The sequence below is a fragment of the Hemiscyllium ocellatum genome, chromosome 24 (genome assembly GCF_020745735.1).
Source record: "Hemiscyllium ocellatum isolate sHemOce1 chromosome 24, sHemOce1.pat.X.cur, whole genome shotgun sequence".
Lineage (NCBI taxonomy): Eukaryota > Metazoa > Chordata > Chondrichthyes > Orectolobiformes > Hemiscylliidae > Hemiscyllium > Hemiscyllium ocellatum.
In genome coordinates, this window is record NC_083424.1 from 8,351,212 (window position 1) to 8,370,513 (window position 19,302).

A 19,302-nucleotide genomic window follows, 5' to 3' on the forward strand; every position below is an offset into this window, starting at 1 on the left:
ACCATTGCTGCACAACTATTGAAGATGTTTACTATATCCCCAGCCAGTGTTTTGGTAAATCAGACCATAAGGCTGTGCTCCTCCTCCTGGCTTACAAGCAGAAACTGAAGCATGAGGATCTGGTACAGAAAGTCGAACAGTGCTATACTGAGGTAATGGGCAAGCTCCTATGAGATAGCTTAGAGTCAGTGGATTGGGCAGTGTTCAAGAACACAGTGACCAACCTAGATGAGCATGCCACTACCATCACAGACTTCTGCTGTAAGTGTGTAGAGGACTGCATGCCAAAGAAGTTAGTCTGAGTGCTAACCGGAAAGCATAAATGAACTGGAAGATCCACTCAATACTGAAATCCAAGTCTGAGACTTACAAGTCGGGTGACCCTGACCTGTGCAGGAAATCGAGGTGCAACTTTCGCAAAGCCATCAGGGATGCAAAAAAGCATACTAGACTAACTGAAATCCCTAAACTAACTACACGTGCACATGTTAATCATGGCAAGGCTTGCGTGGTATAATGGCTACAAAGTGAAGTCGGTGGAATCACAGGTAGCAGTGCATCTCCCCCTGATGAGCTCAATGCATTCTATGCTCATTTTGAACAGAACATTAGTGAAATGATGTCATCTGCTCCAACAGCCTCAGGTATACCTGTACTCATAGTCATCACTGAAGATGTCAGATCAGCCACCCTGAGTGAACCCAAGGAAAGGAACTGTCCTGGATGGTGTTCCAGCCATGCACTCCGATTCTACATACACCTGCTGGCGGGAGTATTAGCAGATCTGTTTAATCTCTCCTTAATCTAATCTGTGGTTCCCACCTACTACAAAAAGACCACTATTATCCTGGTGCCAAAGAAAAATCAGGCAGCATGCCTTGATGACTACTGCTTGATGCCTCTGACATCTATCATTATGAGAAAGTGAGGACTGCAAATGCAAGAGATGAGAGTCGAAAGTGTGGTGCTGGAAAAGCACAGCAGGTCAGGCAGCATTCACGGAGCAGGAGAGTCGATGTCTTGGGGCAAAAGCCCTTCATCAGGAATGAGGCTCATCATTATGGAATGATTCAAGATGTTAATAATGGTGCACATCACCTCCAGCCTCCCAGATTGCCTTGATCCATTACATATTCACCCACTGTTGCAATAGGTTCACAGCAAGTGTCATCTCCTTGGCCCCACGATCATCCCAAGAGCATCTGAATAATGATGCCTACACCAGTCTCATTTACTCACTTTAGCTCCGCCTTCAATGTCATAATTCCAGCCAAACACATGTCCAAACTCCAAGACCTAAGACTCTTTCTCTCCCCCCCCCCCCCCCCCCCCCTCCCCCAATAGACTAGGTGTCCATTTTGCTGAGCATCTTCGGGCCTGAAACAGCCAGCCTAAGCTCCCAGTCACTGCCCATTGAAATTCCCCCTCCCACTCCTGCTCTGACATGTCCATCCTCTTTCTCCATTGCCACAGTGAATCAGACTGCAAGTTGGAAGCATAACACCTCATCTTCTGCCAGGGCAGCCTTCAGGCCCGAAGGACTTAACATTGAGTTCTCCAATTTTAAATAACCACCCATTCCCCTGGCTTCCTTTCCAGTCCCGCCACCTCCCTTCCATTCAACCTACTGATCCTTCCTTCCAGCTACTAATTGGCTTCATCCCTCCCATCGACCAATTAGGTCGTGTCCACTGCTGGTGTTCAGCTATCCCTACCTCATCAGTCTGCTACTCTTCTCTGCTCTGCTCCCCTTCCCCCATCTGTATCTCCCCCACCCCCACATCCATTCCTGAAGAAAGGAAATTCAGCATGTCCACAATGACACTTTCCAATTTTTATAGATGCATTATAGAAAGCTTTCTATCCGGGTGCATCATAGCTAGATATGCCCAAGACCACAAGGAATTGTGAATAAAGCCCAATCCATTGCGCAAACCAACGTTCCTTTCATTTGCTCCATCTATTCTTCCCAGCTGCTTCAGGAAAGCAGCCAACATAATCAAAGAGCTGTTATATCCTCTTACACCCTGTTCCATCAGACAGCAGATACACAAGTTTGAAAACATATACCAACTGATTTAAGAACAGTTTCTTTGCTATTGTTATCAGACTTTTGAACTGACCTCTTGCATATTAAAGTTGAGCTTTCTCTGCACCTTCTCTGTAAACTATACTCTACATTCTATTCTATTACTCTGGTGTACTTATGCAAGGAATGAATTGTCTGGATAGCATGCGAAACAATACTTTTCACCTGACAAGAATGAAACAAATTAAAGCATCAGTTTTCATGTGCGTACTGACAACAACTTGAACTACCTCCTTTGATTTCTTTAAAGTAACAGTTTGCTTACATCAGAGACAAAAACAGAAATTACTGAAAGACGTCAGCAAGTCTGGCAGCGTCTGTGGAGAGAAACCAGAATTAACCTTTCAGGTCTTTAACCTTTCTTCAGGACTGATGGTAGTTAGGAAAACATTGTCTTTTTTGCAGATGATGGGATGGGTGGAGGTGTTAAGGAGTAAACAGTAAATGGAGATGAGGCCCAAAGAGAGAGCGAGCTGCAGTTGGGCAAAGGAGTAAGTAATGGTCAGTGTAGGATAATCGATGTCTCCTAAAAGGCACTATTATTGGTAAACAATGGGTTGTGTGGAAAATCAAAACATGTGAGAACAGGGCCTGGAGTATGGGGGTTGGGGTAAGGACTCAGAAAGTGCGTCAAGCCCTAAAATTGTTAAACTTGATATTGAATCCAGAAGGCTGAAGAGTTTCCAAACTGAAAATTAGGTGTTCTTCCAACTTCTGTTGAGCTTTGCTGCAGCACTGCAGTGATCTTGAGAGACACGTGTGGCCAGAGAACACAGTGATGTGTTGAGGTGGCAGGCAATTGAAAGTTCAGGGACCTTTTTGCAGATAGAACGTAGTGAGTTGGTTCTTAAACAATGACAAGAGACTATACAGGAAAGAGATTGTGAGTTTAGTGGCATATTGTAAAGACAACAATCACTCCCTCAATGTCAGCAAAACGAAGGAGTTGCTCATTGACTTGAGGAAATGGAATGGAGGACTGGTCCTGTCTGTATCAGGGGACAGGCCTTGTGGAAGTCTGAAGGGAGGGGAGTTGAAAAATGTGTCTGGTGGTAGCATCCCATTGGAGGTGGTGTCATTACTGACTAATGATGTGGATGCTGGTAAGATGGTAGGTGAGGAAAAGGAGAAGGTGCCTTATCTCTGTTGTGGGCAGGAAGAGGAGAGTGAGGGCTAAAGTGTGGGAGATGGAATGGACCCAACTAAGGACCTTCCCAATTATGGTGTTGAGGAAGGAGGTGGTGAGTTGCAGGTTAGGTGAAATTGCCCGTAGTGTTCAGGAATGTGTAGGCTATGCGCATTAGTCAGAGGAAATATAGAGTAATTGGCGTAGAAGAATGGGTGTGGGTGGGATACTCTTCGGAGCATCAGTGTGGACTTGTTAGGCCGAATGGACTGTTTCCATACTGTAGGGATTCTATCATGGGCATTTTGGAGGCTCTCTTGTTAAAGTTGGCGTCGTCAGAACAGATGCGACGGAGACGGATGGAGGAACTGAGAGAATGGAAAGGAATCTTTACAGAAAACAGAGTGTGAAGCTGTGTAATCAAGGTAACTGTGGGAGTTGATGGATTTGCAGTTGGTATTAGTGGCCAGTCTATCCCCCGAATTGGGAACAAATGACAAGGAAGGTGAGGGAGAAGTCAAATGGACTAGGGAAGTTGAGAACTTGCATCAGTGGATGAGTACAATCTCCTACCAATTAAACATTGCAAAGGTTAACAGCAATGTTTTGGTTCCTGGCGCAAACTCTGTTTGAACTGATTGCATCCCGCTTGTGGCAACCGTTTAAATGCTGAACTGAACTAAGTTTGTTTGCAACTTTGGTTCCTGTTCGATTTTAAAATGAGGCTCCAACTACATCTTGAGCCATCACTGCCTGTTTACAGTTCTGTAATATGAACTGATATTGTGGCTGTCTCAGCTTGTATATTACTGAAACCCTTATCCATGCATTTATTAGTTCAAGACTAGATTATCCCAAAGCACTCTTGCTGGCCTCCTGTTTTCCACTTGAAAATTGGTCATCCAGACCTCTGCCCAAATTCTTACTTGCAAAGTTTCTTGCACCCCTATTATGCCTTTATTCATTGAATTAGGTTGGTTCTTGATTCAGCAGGACCTTAATCTTTAAAGACATCGTTGTTTTGAAATCCGTCTATGGACTTACCCCTTCCTAACAGTTCCTGCAGTTCCACAATCAGCTGAGATATTTACACTCTAACTAATTCTGACTTGATGAGCTTCCCTGAATTTAATTTTGCCATTTTAACAGCTGTTTCCTCAGTTGCCTAGACTCTGGAATTGTTTCCCTAAGCCTCTGCCTAACCAACTTTCTTTGCCTCATAAAGCTCTCCTCTGACCAAGCTTTTGGAGATCTGCATTAAATGTTCTGTGTAAAATCTTAATGGTAAAATTCCTGTGAAACTTGTCATGATTTGGAGATGCCGGTGTTGGATTGGGGTGCACAAAGTTAAAAATCTCACAACAGGTTATTGTCAACAGGTTTAATTGGAAACGCTAGCTTTCGGAGTGCTGCTCATTCATCATCACAACCACCTGATGAACGAACAGCGCTCCGAAAGCTAGTGCTGCCAGTTAAACCTGTTGGACTATAACCTGGTGTTGTGTGATTTTTAACTCTGAAACTTGTGATATCTTAGTATTCTGAAGGTGGTACATATACAAGTTTTTTTTTATTCTTTTTAAGTCCTCAAATTTAAATGTTATGCAGGCTTCTGAAAAAAATCTGCATCTCCGAAGAGAAAACATAATGTCTGATGTTTCAAGTGTTATGCACGTCAACATCATCAGTAACATATCCTATTGTTTTACTGAAGTTAAGTACTAAAGATGGTGGAGATCTGAAATAAAAACATTTTTAAACCAATATTTACTGATCTGCTGTTAATCCTCTTGAGTAACATCTTAATTCGATAACTTTTATGCTATGAGTTCATTTGCTAATAGTTACCTATTTTTGCATAACAAGAGATACAATGGCTGCTCTTTAATAAAATGATCTCACTGTAATTCTGTTTCTATTTAGAGGTTACGAAGATCCTATTGAAGCAGAGATCATTGAAGATCGGATTCCATATCTGCCAGGAGTGTACAATGCGCCACTAGCTCAGCCAGAAAGGGGAAGCATGGCCAGCCTAGACCGACTTGGAAGGCACTCACCATCAATAGACAGCATCCGGAAAGACCCTAGGTGGCGGGACCCTGATCTTCCAGAGGTCATTGCAATGCTCAGTCATCACCTTGACCCTGTTAAGTCAAATGCTGCTGCCTACCTGCAGCATTTGTGCTACGAAAATGACAAAATTAAAAAGGAAGTTAGGCAACTGAAGGGTATACCTATTCTGGTTGGACTTCTGGATCATCCAAAACCAGACGTCCATCGGAGAGCCTGTGGTGCTCTGAGAAATATCTCGTATGGTAAAGATCATGACAGTAAAGTTGCAATCAAGAATTGTGATGGAATTCCTGCTCTAATTCGATTGCTCAGGAAGACCAATGACATGGAAGTCAGAGAACTAATTACAGGTAACTACAGTTGAAAATTATATATTTTCTGGAATTGATCGTCACATGTTGCATTCAATACAGAGAATTTGTCTATTTTCAGATGATTGTGTAGAATTGCAAGTGATCAGCATGTTGCTTTCAGCTGGGATTGGCAATCCCAAATGGTCAGTTTCTTGACATTCAGTGCCAAGCAATTACTTAGCAATTTCCAGCTGGTGGTGAATTTTAGAAGTCCTTGTTCAAAGCAGGAAGGATACAGTTTATTGTTCATACAACGGATCTTCTAGCTGAGTGGCTGTTTGCCAGCTGGCAGATCTCAAAAGCCATTTCTTCACAAGGCTGAGATCTGAAACCTTGCTTCCTTCTCTTCAAAGGGAAGGTTTGCCAATGGAATTGATAACATTGGGGGAGAGGAGGTGAAAAGGAGAAATGATCTGTATTGAAATGCAGTGTTTTCCTCAGTGTTTATGCAGTTCATTTTCCCAATTTAGAAGTGACTTTCTGTAATGTTGATTTGGCTGTTTTGTTATAGCGACAGCTTAATTAGATTTTCCAATGGCCCATCTAGTTTTAGGTTTGTTAGGAGTTTTTGTCTTGCTTTTTGTTCAGTGTTAGCCGTGTAGCAGGGTAGGGTGAAAAGAAGGGGCGACTCGGTGGTTAGCACTGCTGCCTCATAGTGCCAGAGACCTGAGTTCGATTCCAGCCTCGGGCGACTGTGTGGAGTTTGCACGTTCCCCCGGTGTCTGCATGGGTTTGCTCTGGGTGCTCTGATTTCCCAGATTTGCAGGCTGGGTGAATCAGCAATGCTGAATTACCTATAGTGTTCAGGGATGTGTAGGTGTATTAGGCAGGTGTAAATATGAGATAATGGGATAGAGGGGGTGGGTTACTCTTCAGAGGGTTGGTGTGGACTTGTTGGGCCAAACGGTCTGTTTCCACACAATAGAGTTCTATGATTCTAAGCAATGGGTCTATTCATATTTGTGGTGAGAATATTTTTTGCATATGCAAAGATGTAACAAATTCTGAGTGTGACATATTCTGAGTGTGAGGTCATAGTGTTTTAATTTGATATGGATATGATCCTTTGTTTATGTGATTAGAAAAATTCTGCTTTGTTTAAAACCTCATTTGAGAACTACTGTTTATTTTTAATCCTAAATAGAATAGTTAGATATTGGAATTTAAAAAACGTGGGCCATCTCTAATCCATGCAATGCTGAAATGTAACTTTATACCTAAATGTTCAGACAATGCTACAATAAAGTGATGATATCTTGCAATGAGGTCTTCACAAAGTTAATTATTTTTGGATCCTCATTTGATACTTGATTGGTTAAAATTGGTGAATGTGAGACAGTATGTGTGAGGCATGTCAGTCAAAATTATTTAACTGAATTGACAAAAAGCTGAAATCTGAAGGCCATATTTTACGCTCTGCTATTTGGTCTCTCCTCCATGTTGAAACCACATACAAGGACTTCAATACATAACTGAAATTGTATCTTCACATCAGTACTGTGGGAATGCTGCATTGTTCAAAGTACCTTTTTTTATCTTCGATGTTTTGGCCCATATTGCTCCAGAAAGTAATAAAGCAAGTGGACAAGTCATTCACCTTTACTGCTGGGTTGGGGCCTGGTGTGTAAAGTAACTATCATGTCTGCCTATTTAACAATAACTGAACAATGTATGCATTATTTGGATAGCACTGTCTCAGAATCCTGACAAGACTATTTGAAACTGTATTGTCTTATTCCTTACAATTCTGTCCATAGTTATTAATGGTTGTAGCCTTCATTTGCCATCAGGATTTAAAGGTAGATTTTGAATGGACTGAGAAATTTGGAGGAGAGAGAGAGAGAATAGTTCTGCTTTAGTGTTCTCTGCTGTGAATAATTTGGGACATTGAAAAACATTGTCATCAAGGAGATTGTCTATTTTGAAGTAGTACACAAAGAAGAATGTGGAGTATGCATTGAGACTATGGCAGTGAGGATTGCATGTTATATAACTGTTTGTCATATGGTGCAGGAAAATCATTTTTCCTGCTGAGTGACATGCCAAGGTAAAAGTGTCACTGATGATAGTTTGCTTACTTTTGGTACAATTATTGACCAAGACTGGTAAAAACAGACTGACTTTCTCTGCTAATAGTATCATGGGATTTTAATATTGCCTTGAACAGGAAGCTGATGCTTAATAGCTCATCCCAAGAGCTGCAGTTTCAACGGTGGATTACTTCTTACTGCTGTGTTAGACCATCAGTCTTTAATTAGTAGGTTTGGGTACGGGGCCAGACATCTATGCACAAGATTGATTGACTGCTCCTGGCAAGAAGGTAAATTCTGCTACTGTGGCTGGGTTCCACTACAGTTACAAATTTAGTTAACATATCCTTGGAACATGCATGCTGAATAGACAGTAGTGTTTGGCAGCAAGTTGATATATAAATAAAATCTAGGGGCCTGTACAGGGAGAGACATTATTCATAAAGTTACAGCATGCCATAGAGGAGGCACGTTCTTTGTCTATTCTTCACAAAAACAGTAGCTCAATTTGGCTGTCGTCCCAGAAAAGGAAAGATGATTTTGAACACCCTTCCAAAGAACCGTCCCCACAACCTTAGTCTGTGCAGTGAAGACTGATAGGGTGATTGATTTTTTTTTATGAAGACTTTGCATATGAAAAGTTGACATTTCTTACCAGAACAAAATTTCATCAAAACATTAATCATGATTGGCCATAGCAAGATGTTTTTGTTGGGGGGGAAAAATATCACTTCTCACATGTTGATAGAAAGTCCATATACCCATGACAGTTCTGCAAAATAGCTTGGTTTAGATTTCTTTAAACCTGCCCAGCCTGATCCTCTTTATTGTCGTGAGATTGATGAATGACTTCAAGTAATTTCATGCAGGACATTGCTTTGGTGATAAACTAGTTTACTGAATCTGTTCTGGAGGGCTGACTATGGTTCAGATATCAATTTGAATTGGAAACAATCTCAACTACAAAGATAGTTGCTTATTTTCTCTCTTCTCCTCACTTATAAGTCAGGAACTGATCATAAATCGGAAAGAAGGGTTGTCTGATGAACAGGGTTACTCAGTTATAGAAATATACACCATAGAAAAAGACCGTTTGGTCCAACTTGTCCAGGCAAACCAGATATCTGAAATAAATCTAGTCCCACTTGGCCCATATCCCTATAAAATCCTTCCTGTTCATATACCCTTCCAGATGCCTTTTAAATATTGTAATTGTACCAGCTCCCACTACTTACTTTGCACACATACACTACCCTCTGCGTGAAGAAGTTGACCCTTTTGTTCCTTTTAAATCTTCCCCTCTCACTTTAAACCTATGCTGTCTAGTTTTGGACTCCCCAAACCTGGGGAAAAGACCTTGCCTATTTACCCTATCTGTGCCCCCTAAGATTTCATAAACCTCTAGAAGGTCACCCCTTAGCCTCCAATGCTCCTGGAAAAATAGCTCTAATCTGTTCAGCCTCTCCTGATAGCTCAAACACTCCAACCCTGACAACATGCTTGCAAATCTTTTCTGATTTCACAACGGCCTTTACTGAATGCTAACTGTCAGTATTTTCCCTGTATCTTAAGCAAAGCATGGTATGACAATAGAAACACCAAAGAACTGCAGAAGATGGAAAGCAGAAACAAAAACAGAAATTGCTGTTAAAACTCAAGTCTGGTAACAGGACCTGTGGAATGAAAGCTGAGTTCATGTTTTGGGTTCAGTGATTCTTTTTCAGAACTACCAGACCTGCTGAGTTCTCCCATTGGCTTTCTGTTTTTGTTTTTGATATGACAACATCTACATAAAAAAGAGTTGCACCAGAGATGTAGAGCTTCAGCCAAATCTGCTATCCTATTCCAAAAAATGGCAGTGGTATTATTCACCTCTTGCTAAATTCTTAAAGATGTCGTTGATAACACAGAAATTTGCCTATAGTAAGATCCTGAAAAACCTGATTTGAAATGAATTTGACCACTTTTATACGATTGAGAGAGTCTTGTCAATAATCTTGCACATGGCTTTTCTTTATAGGAAATCGGAATGTGCTCCTGAGTTCTTGGACAAATGCACAAACATAGATTATTGGCACAAACTGAAGTTTGTAAACTGTTGGAATTCTCTTCCATGATTTGGCAGCATCTGTAGAGACAAACAGCAAATAGTTTAGGCCTGTGATTTTTTTTTTAAAATCTGGAATAGTGTTTAACTAATTTGGAAGATTTTTTGTTTGATGCAGTAGAGTAGGTTATTGCGAGAGCTGTTGATCTTGTTTTGTGATCTTCCAGAAAAAAATGTGACAGTAGCTTTCCGGGCAGGGTTAAAGCTCAAGGAATAAATCGAACAGTAGGAACGTCGATATAAAATTGACTTGTAACAGGAAACTGGAGTGGTTAATAGTTGATATTGGGATCCTATGCTCTTCCTGATGTGCATATATAATTTACATAGACCTTGGTGTACCAGGCACAATGCCAATCTTGTGTAGGAATATGAAACTTGGAAGTACTGTGAACCATTTGTGACGAGAATAGTGCAAAACCTTAAAAGAATATAGACCACTTGTTGGAATGGGCATAAATATTAATGCACGGGAGTGTGAAGTGATTTATTATGGTCACAAGAACCTGGAGAGATGAGATGAGATGAGGTAAAATGAAAAGGTACGGTTCTGAAGGGGGTATTGAAGCAGAGGGACCTGGGTATATATGTGCGTAGTTATTGAAGGTTCCAAGGATGGTTAACAAAGCCTTAAGGAATTCGGTTTAAAAAGTGCAGGAGGGCATGTCAGGAACTCCAGGCATTACTGAAAATTAGTTATCAATTTGGTGAAGCTGCAAAAACAAGACCAATTGTAGGCCAGTCCACATCAAGTGGTCACAGAATCAACCGATCAAATCTAAGCACTGCAGCCCTGCCACATCCACTTGTGAATGTTGCTGGTCAAAAGAAACATGACTCGGGCTCCATAAATATTCTTATCCTCTGTGATGGGAAAAGCCAGCATATCAATGCAAAAAATAAACCTGAATCATTCCCAAAAATAAATCTGAATTCCATAAGTGAGAAGAAAGTGACAGCACTTGACAACAAGGCTGCATTAGAGTATGACATCAAGGAGTCTTGGGTATCAGGAGCAAATTCGCTGTTGGTTGGAGTCATACCTGGCACATGGGAAGACTGTCATGATTGTTGGAAGTCCGTCATCTCAGCTCCAGGACATCTCTGCAGGAGTTCCTCAGAGCCGTGTTCTAGGCCCAACCATCTTCAGCTGTGTCAAAAATGACTTTCCTTCCAATCGGTCAGAAGTGAGGATGTTTATTGATAATTGCACAATGTTCAGCACCATTCGCAACTCTTCAGGTACTGAAGCTGTCCATGTGCAAAAAGAGTCCATCAACTGGAAATTGACCTGGACTCATCATTTCAATATAGTGGTTACAAGAGTAGGATAGAGGCTAGGAATGCTGCAGTGAGTAACTTCATCTGACTGCCCAAATCCTGTCCACTAGCTACAAGGCTCAAGACAGGAGTGTGATGGAATCCTCTGGAATTACCTAAATGGTTGCAGCTCCAGCAACACTCAAAGTTTGACACCATTCAAGACAAAGCAGCTCCCTTGATTGTATATGTATGTAGCACTATTCAGTCACTTCACCACAGGTGCTCAGCAACAGCCGTGTGTACTGTCTGCAACATGCATTGCACACATTTACCAAAGATCCTTGGATTGGACCTTCCAAACCCACAGCTACTACCTTTATATATGTCAAGTGGTACATGGAAGCATCACCCACTGCAAGTTTCCCTCCAAGTGACTCACCATCCAGACTTTGAAATCTACCACCATTGCCTCAGTGTTGGATGAAAATCCAGAATTCCCTTCCTCCTGGCATGTGGGACTGCCTTGAGCATATGGACAGCAGTGATTCAAGAAAGCAGTTAACTACCACCACCACAAGGGAAGCTAAGGGTGAGCAATGTCCATGACATAGTCATCGATGATACAGAATGGAAACAGACCCTTCAGTCCAACACGTCCATCCTGACCAGATTTTCTAAATGAATCTAGTCCCATTTGTCAGCATTTGGCCCTTATCCCTCCAACCCTTCGTATTCATAAAACTACCCAGATGCCTTTTAAATGTTGTAAATGTACCAGCCTCCACCACTTCCTCTGGCAGCTCTTTCCAAACTCACTTTCCTCTGTGTGCAAAACTTGTCCCTTAGATCCCTTTTAAGTCATCACCCCCTCACCTTAAACCTACGCCCTCTAGTTTTGGACTCAGTCACCCCAAAGGAAAAAACCTTGACCATTCACGCTAACCATGACCCTCATGATTTTATAAATCTATGGAAGCTCACCCCTTGTATAGCTCCGACGCTCTGGGGAAAACAGCTGCTGTGTGGTCAGCCTCTTCTGTTTCAAACCATGTACCACAATTACTTTTCTTTTTAAAAGGGCACAAAGTAGAAAAGTGATAAGTTGTAATAAACTTGTATTAAATATTGTTTTGGTCACACCATATTGAAACCAATTCTGGGCATCTTACTTGAGGAAAGATGCAAAGACATTCGGAGGAGGGTAAAAAGCTTAATTAAATTGGACCCAAGGTGAGGAGCATGAGTTGGGTAGGTAGTTTAGAGAAGGTGGAACTATTTTCTTTGGAAGAGAGGTGTTGAGAGCAGATTTGAGAGAAGTATTCAGAAACATGAGGGGTGTAGATGGACAGAGGAGGTAGGTGGGTGGGTGGTGGGAAAGATTTTGCTGTAAGAATAGAGAACAACAAAGAATACATTTAAGGTAATGGGCAAAAGATACAACTGATATGAAACATTTTCTTAGAGTAGGTGGCTGGGGTCTGGAATGTATTGGCTGAAAGTGTGGTGGAGCGAGAAAAGAAAAATATGCAAAGCTATGCAGTATTGGCACTAAATTATTTCTGTGGAGAGTCAGTGTGCAAACAATGGCCGAAATAGCTTTCTTCTGATTCTGTTATTTCAGATTTCCAGCATCCACAGTATTTTGTTCTTCCACAAGTAGCAACTTGCCTGGTTGAAAGAAAAAGAGCAGAATATTGTGAATATATACTCTAGCAGTGGGGTTATATTCCAAACAAGTTCCTTCCCAGTCACTCCTCTCTTCCTGATGAATGATGCATCTATCTTCCTCAGTCCTGAGGAATGATCACTGAACTAAAAAATTAACTCTGATTTCTCCCCACAGATGCTGCCAGACCTGTTGAGCTTTTCCAGCAATTTGTTTTTGTTTCTGATGTACAGCATCCACAGTTGGTTTCAGTTTTTATTAAACTACCAGGCGATGTGATCCTGAGCTTAGTATTTCAAGTTGATCGTGATTACTTTGGCATTATTGAATTGTGAAATTGGCATTATGCTGGATTTACTGTTTGAATTTGATGTTGCACTAATCCACTGCCAGCTTGGCCTGCAGTGAAGTTTGAGAAATATTATTTGGCAAAATCTAGTACAAGCATCTCTTGCAACTTGTTGTTGTTCCATCAAGTAATGTGGTATGAGTTACCCAACATTTTTGATGTGGATGTGCTGGTTTTAGACTGGGGGGGACAAAGTTTAAAAAAATCACAATACCAGGTTATAGTCCAATATGTTTATTTGATAGCACAAGCTTTGAGTGCTGATGAAAGAGCAGCACTCCGAAAGCTTGTACTTTCAAATAAACCCATGGGCTATAACCTGGGTTTTGATCAGATTAGATTCCCTACAGTGTGGAAACAGGCCCTTCGGCCCAACCAGTCCACACCGACCCTCCAAAGAGTAACCCACCAGACCCAATCCCCTCTGACTAATGCACCCAACACTACGGTCAATTTAGCATGGCCGATTTACCTGACCTGCAAATATTTGGACTGTGGGAGGAACCAGAGCACTGTAAGAAACCCACAGACACAGAATGTGTAAACTCCACATACAGTCGCCCGAGGCTGGAATCGAACCTGGGACCCTGGTGCTGTGAGGCAGCAGTGCTAACCACTGAGCCACTGTGCTGCCCCCAAATCTCATGTTGTGAGATTTTTAACTTTGTTAATCTTCATGAAAATACTGGTGCCATCATGTTGGAAATAGTGGAAATGATGTCTTATGATCATTTGGATGCAGAGAATGGTAGGCTGGAAAGTATCATTCTTGTGGGAAGGGAGGGAAACGAAAGGAGTGAGGGCAGAAGTGTGCAAAATGGGTCAGACATAGCTGGGGATCCTGTCATTAAGCATGATTGATCAAGTTTAGTGTGTGGGTTGTCTACAACAAGGATTTAATATACAAGAGATACAACCTTATTTGGGCTCCTGAATAGATTGTACTTACCTTCATGGAGACCTGTGCCTTTGCCTGTAAGTTGGTGTCATCGAGCTCTGGCAAAATTGAGTTCAATGGGAATTCAGGAAAGGTCTCCACCGGATGAAGTCCTGTCAAACACACAGGAATATGCGTGAGGTTGTTGGAGGCCGGTCAGCTCAGCACCAGAGAATCACTGCAGGAGTACCTCAGGATAATGTCCTTGGCCCAACTATCATCAGCTGTTTCTTCAATGACCTTCCCTCCATCATTAAGGTCAGAAGTCAAGTTGTTCGCTGAATATCGCACAATGTCAGCACCATTCACGACGACTCAGACTCTGAACCAGTGCACGTTCAAATGCAGCAAGATCTGGACAATATGCAGGCTTGGGCTGATGTAGCAAATAACCTTCATGCCACACAAATGTCAGGCAGTAACCATTTCAAATGAGAAACAATCTAACCATTTGTTTCTTGAAATTCGATGGCATTACTATCACAGAATTCCCCACCATCAACATCTGGGGTTTTGCATGGACCAGAATTGGAACTGGACTAGCCATATAATGCAGTGGCTACAATATAAAGTGAGAGACCAAGAATCCTTTGACGCCTAACTAACCTGGTTCCCCGAATCCTACCCTCTATTTACAAAGTGCAAAGTTTCTTCTTCCATGGTAGAGCACTTCCTTAATATTGCTTTCATTTCTTAGTACTCCAGTGGCTTCTCTTGTAATCCAGGGGCTTGGATTAAACTGAGAGCAAGGGTTGAAATTCTACTATAACAGCTGGTGGAATTTAAATGGAACATAAAGCTAGTATTAGCAATGACAACCAAGAAACCAATTTCTGTGCATTGATTTTGTAGTGTAGTGACTATCAAGAGGAAACTTTCATAATTCACGTTTGACGTGGTAGAGGCAAGTTCAATTGTGGCATTCAGGAAATTGGATTAATATCTGAAAGGAGAAAAATGCACGATTATTGTGAGGAGAAATATGAATGACATTGTGTGCATTTCTCATTCCAACATGATGGGCTAAATGGCAGCCTCCTGTGCTCTAACAATTTTGAGGTTGATACTCAGTTTGAACAGAATACCACATGTATTAAATATTAAGGTTGTGATTGTTAGAGTTTGATATATCTGTCAGCTCAGACATTCTTTTCATTTTTAATTGTTTTTAAATTATGCATATGAGCCACTCTACAACTCATACAGAAAGCTTTGTAAAAAGGGTATCTCTGAGAAGCGGTTGGAGAGGAAGGGCAAGTGTAGGGACAGTAGCAAGGGAATACATGCTCATACTAAAAGTTTTGGAAGCATGTATCTGTACAGCTAATGTAGTCATGTCAAATAAATGTCAAGCTTAGAAATTCAGAGCTAGGTAACATGGGCTTTTAAGTCAGCGTGTGATTCTTTGAAGTATTCTTTGAAAGGTCGGGAATGGGATGACTTGGATAGTTGTGAAAAATTGGCGAAAAGACAGTCATCTGTCTTTAGCATATCATTCTAGTTTGTTGACAGCAAGCCTCTGCAATTACGTAGATTAGTGTTTTGGTTTGTTATAGTGTACAAGATTTGCTGAAATATTCCTGGTTTCACTTGATGCATTAATTTCATGTCTACTTGTGAACCATTTAAGTGATGGCTTTAAATAATGTGTCATCTTTATGCTGTCAAAATGTCTTCACTTTTCGTTCTGTAGGTACATTGTGGAATTTATCATCATATGAACCACTGAAAATTGTGATTATCAATCATGGCCTTCAGACTCTAACAAATGAGGTCATTATTCCTCATTCGGGATGGGAGAATGAGCCCAATGAGGATTCTAAGCCACGTGATGCTGAATGGACAACGGTCTTCAAAAACACATCTGGATGTCTAAGGTGAATTTTGTTTTTTGAAAGCATTTTGTTCTGCATTGCTCTTGAATTTGATTCTATTTCAGTGTTAAAAGTGGCTTAGTTGTTAGCACTTTAGCTTTGGAGTAAAATAGTTTTAATAAATAGCTCACACTGCAACAGGATTAAAGGTAAAGTTTCAGGTAGCAATGCACTGCTTCAAATGCTCTATTTTAGGAAGCATTAAACCAAACTGCCAAGTCAAAACATGACAAACATGAGTTGCTACCATTTTGTAAAGTGATTAGTTGCAAATGGCACCTGCATAAAGTCATTTACCAATATTTTTGCAGAAGATGTCTAATTAATGTGATATTTCAAACCAGATGTTCACAATGTTCTTGTTTATGTATGGACCTTATGGCTCCTCTTGAAGGAAAGCCATGGGCTGCTCACAGTCTACCAGCCAACAACATATTCCTCAACCAGCATCACCACAAAAGAGAAATTGGTCATTCATCTTTTGGTTTTGGCAACTTTTTGTGTGCAAATTGGCTGCCATGTTAATCAAATACAGAATTCCTAGTGTTTGTGTGGCATGCTTTGAGATCTTATAACTCTCTCTGGAGTTCAACTGTTTTGTCTGTGTTTGAACTAAGGCTTTAATGACCTCAGGGACAGAGTTGCCCTCGAAGAACTCAAACTGGGTGTCAGTATGCAAGTTATTGCTAAACAAGTGCTGCTTTATAGCACTGTTTAATGACATTTCCCATCACTTGCCTGATGATCAAGTGTAGAGTGAGGGGGCAGTAATTGGCTTGGTTGGCTTTGTCCTGAACTTTGTGAACAGGTGATTTTCCACATTGTAAGATAAATGTCAGTGTTGGAGCTGTAATGGAGCAGCTTGGTAAGGGGTGTGGCACAAGTCTTCAGTACTAATGCTGAAACATCAGATCCCACAGCCTTTGCAGTCCCGAATACCTCAAACCATTTCTTGATATTATGCGAAGTGAATCAAATTTCCCGAGGGCTATCATCTGTGATACTGAGGAACCCTGGAAGATGCTAAGATAGATCATCCACTCAGGATTTTTGGCTGAACATAGTTCTAAATGCTTCAACCTTACCTTTTGCACTGATGGGCTCACTGCTCCCTTTATTGAGGCTATTACTGAGGATAGTGATGTTTGTGGAACTGCCTTACCCCAGTAAGTAGGGAGAGGGAAGATGAGAAAGATGTCCTAATGTCTTTTTCAGAGGTAGTGTGGAATTAAAAAATCTTGAAATCAGATGGTAGAATTTTAGCTCAGTTTGACTTTTAGCTTTTATCATATGTATTACTGTTTGAATATGAGCTTAGGTATATTTGTTGCATAATTTAATAAATCACAAATCTTAGAATAACTCAAGTCTATTTGACAAAGATGTCTTTGCAAAGTTTTCCCTCCAAAGTAATACAATCTTTACATGCTTTTCCTTCAGAAGGTTCAAGTTTGACAGTTCTGCTATTGGATGGTGAGCTCTGCTATGTACTGTGTTGCAATGTTCTGCTAACCGAGACAGTCTTATTTGCTCTTGCTGGAGTTCACAATTGTGCACTAATTACTACAGTTACACAGTGGGATTCAGCTTGGTTCACAGCATTCATACATGATCAATTCCACATGATCAATTGCTGGTCTTCCCTCCAAACATGTTTGATTCAATGCATGGTATTGTTAGTAGTAATTACTTATGATAAAGAAAAAGTAAGATCACAATCTTATTCAATAGTTTATTGTTTAATGAAGTTTTTATGCATTTCATGGATGACTTTGGTTTATTGACTTTGACTAATAAAGTCTGGTGTTAGCTGTATTTCTGTATACTCCTTCATAGAAATCTTGCTTTATGCCCACAAAGAGGCAGTGTGACTGCCACTTTGTAAAGTGGTAAATTGCAAATGGCAACTGCATAAAGTCATTTACCAATATTTTCACAAAGGATGTCTGATTTAATCTGATGTTCAAACCAGATGTTCACATTTTTGTCCATGTATAGCAAACACTTATTTAAATGCACAACAGATGTTCCTAATACTGTATGTTAGCTTTGGTAAATATTGTGCATTTAAATCATTTATAATCTTGTAAACTATTATAACATGTTTGAGCTTCATTTCCACTTGTTTTCTATCAATTGTGTTTTTGGTTGAATTGTTGCGCATCTTGCAATATGAGGTGGTCTCTACTGTATAGCAGTATATGTCTTTAACTGTACACAAGATATTTTAGGCAACCAAATGGTGAATGACTTTTTAAAAATTCCTTCATGTCTACTATAGAGCTGTAGTAGCAAAGTCTGAAAAGAAGTATTTCCTCTTGGCTAGAAAATAATGTGGGTTAGCTATGAAGTTGAGGAAAGGGAAGAAACCATTCACAAGATTAGTACAAAAAAAAGTCTGGTTTTCCAGCCAAGTTGAAGGTAAACTGTTGAATAAATCTAGTGCCATTCCTTTCAATGAATCAATTATGCTGCTGTGAATCTTTTTTAAACTGAAATGAATGGTGCTGATTCAGTTCAGGAGCAATCGAACAAAAGCATACTTGTATTACAGAGTAATAAAAGGGAGTGTTGCATATTTCTCAAGTCTGTGCTATCATGAAATACAGCCTGCAAAATCTGATCTTGTTCCATTGCCATGGTGGACTGAACACATTATGTTAAAGTCCAGCATGCTAAAGCACCTCAGATTTTGGATTTGTGCTATAAATGAAATAGGAGCTCAGTTGCAGCCAAACCAAGGTGCATCATAATGTTTTTTTACCATGCTTAAATTGTCATATTAAATACATTTTTAAGCAAAATAAATTAGCAACATAACTATTTATTCACACTGTACAGCTGTATATATTTCACAATACAGTACAGATGAGAAGCAAAACCAATTTGGTTCCAATCTTATAGTTATAACATTCCATTAAAGCCCAAATATATTTTTAGTCTTAGTGATTAAGATAGGAGGTGACAGCTATTACTGACTTTTCACTCAGCTCCAGACCTCCAGAAAACTCATGGAAAGAAGTGTTTATAAGCAATTTGCTCTGAGTGACCACTGCATTCACTGGATTGTGCATCCATCATCAGTGTTCTTCATGTGCTGTTAGTGTTCTAAGATTATTTTTCCTTATTTGAACAGCCTACTTAGATAAAGCTCCGAGAGCACTGCTGTTGCCATCTGAAGGGTATTCCTTTGGATTTGATATTGCCATGTTTCTCCATTTGTTGAAAATCTTGTTGTATTTAGCTTAATTGTTTCAGCACATTTGCATTCCTAAGATATTATGAAACAGCTGTACCATAGTATACAAGATTTTTTATGAACTACATGTATAACTTGTGCAGAAATGTTTGAGAATCATGTACAGTATCAGGTTGTTTTGTATGCTATGTGGGGAAATGAAGGGAAGGAAATCGGCTATCTACCTGCATACGTCA

General features: G+C 40.4%; 1 protein-coding gene across 13 annotated transcripts in view; it reads left to right on the plus strand.

Moving 5' to 3' along the window:
* The window catches only part of arvcfb (ARVCF delta catenin family member b), a 323,925-nt gene that overhangs the window by 236,450 nt on the left and 68,173 nt on the right, over positions 1 to 19,302 (plus strand). For all 13 annotated transcript variants that reach the window (XM_060843423.1, XM_060843416.1, XM_060843422.1 and 10 more), the window contains 2 exons: positions 5,139 to 5,638; positions 15,687 to 15,870. In XM_060843423.1, the coding sequence (XP_060699406.1) occupies positions 5,139 to 5,638; positions 15,687 to 15,870 (684 nt within the window). The remainder of the gene's footprint in view (positions 1 to 5,138; positions 5,639 to 15,686; positions 15,871 to 19,302) is intronic.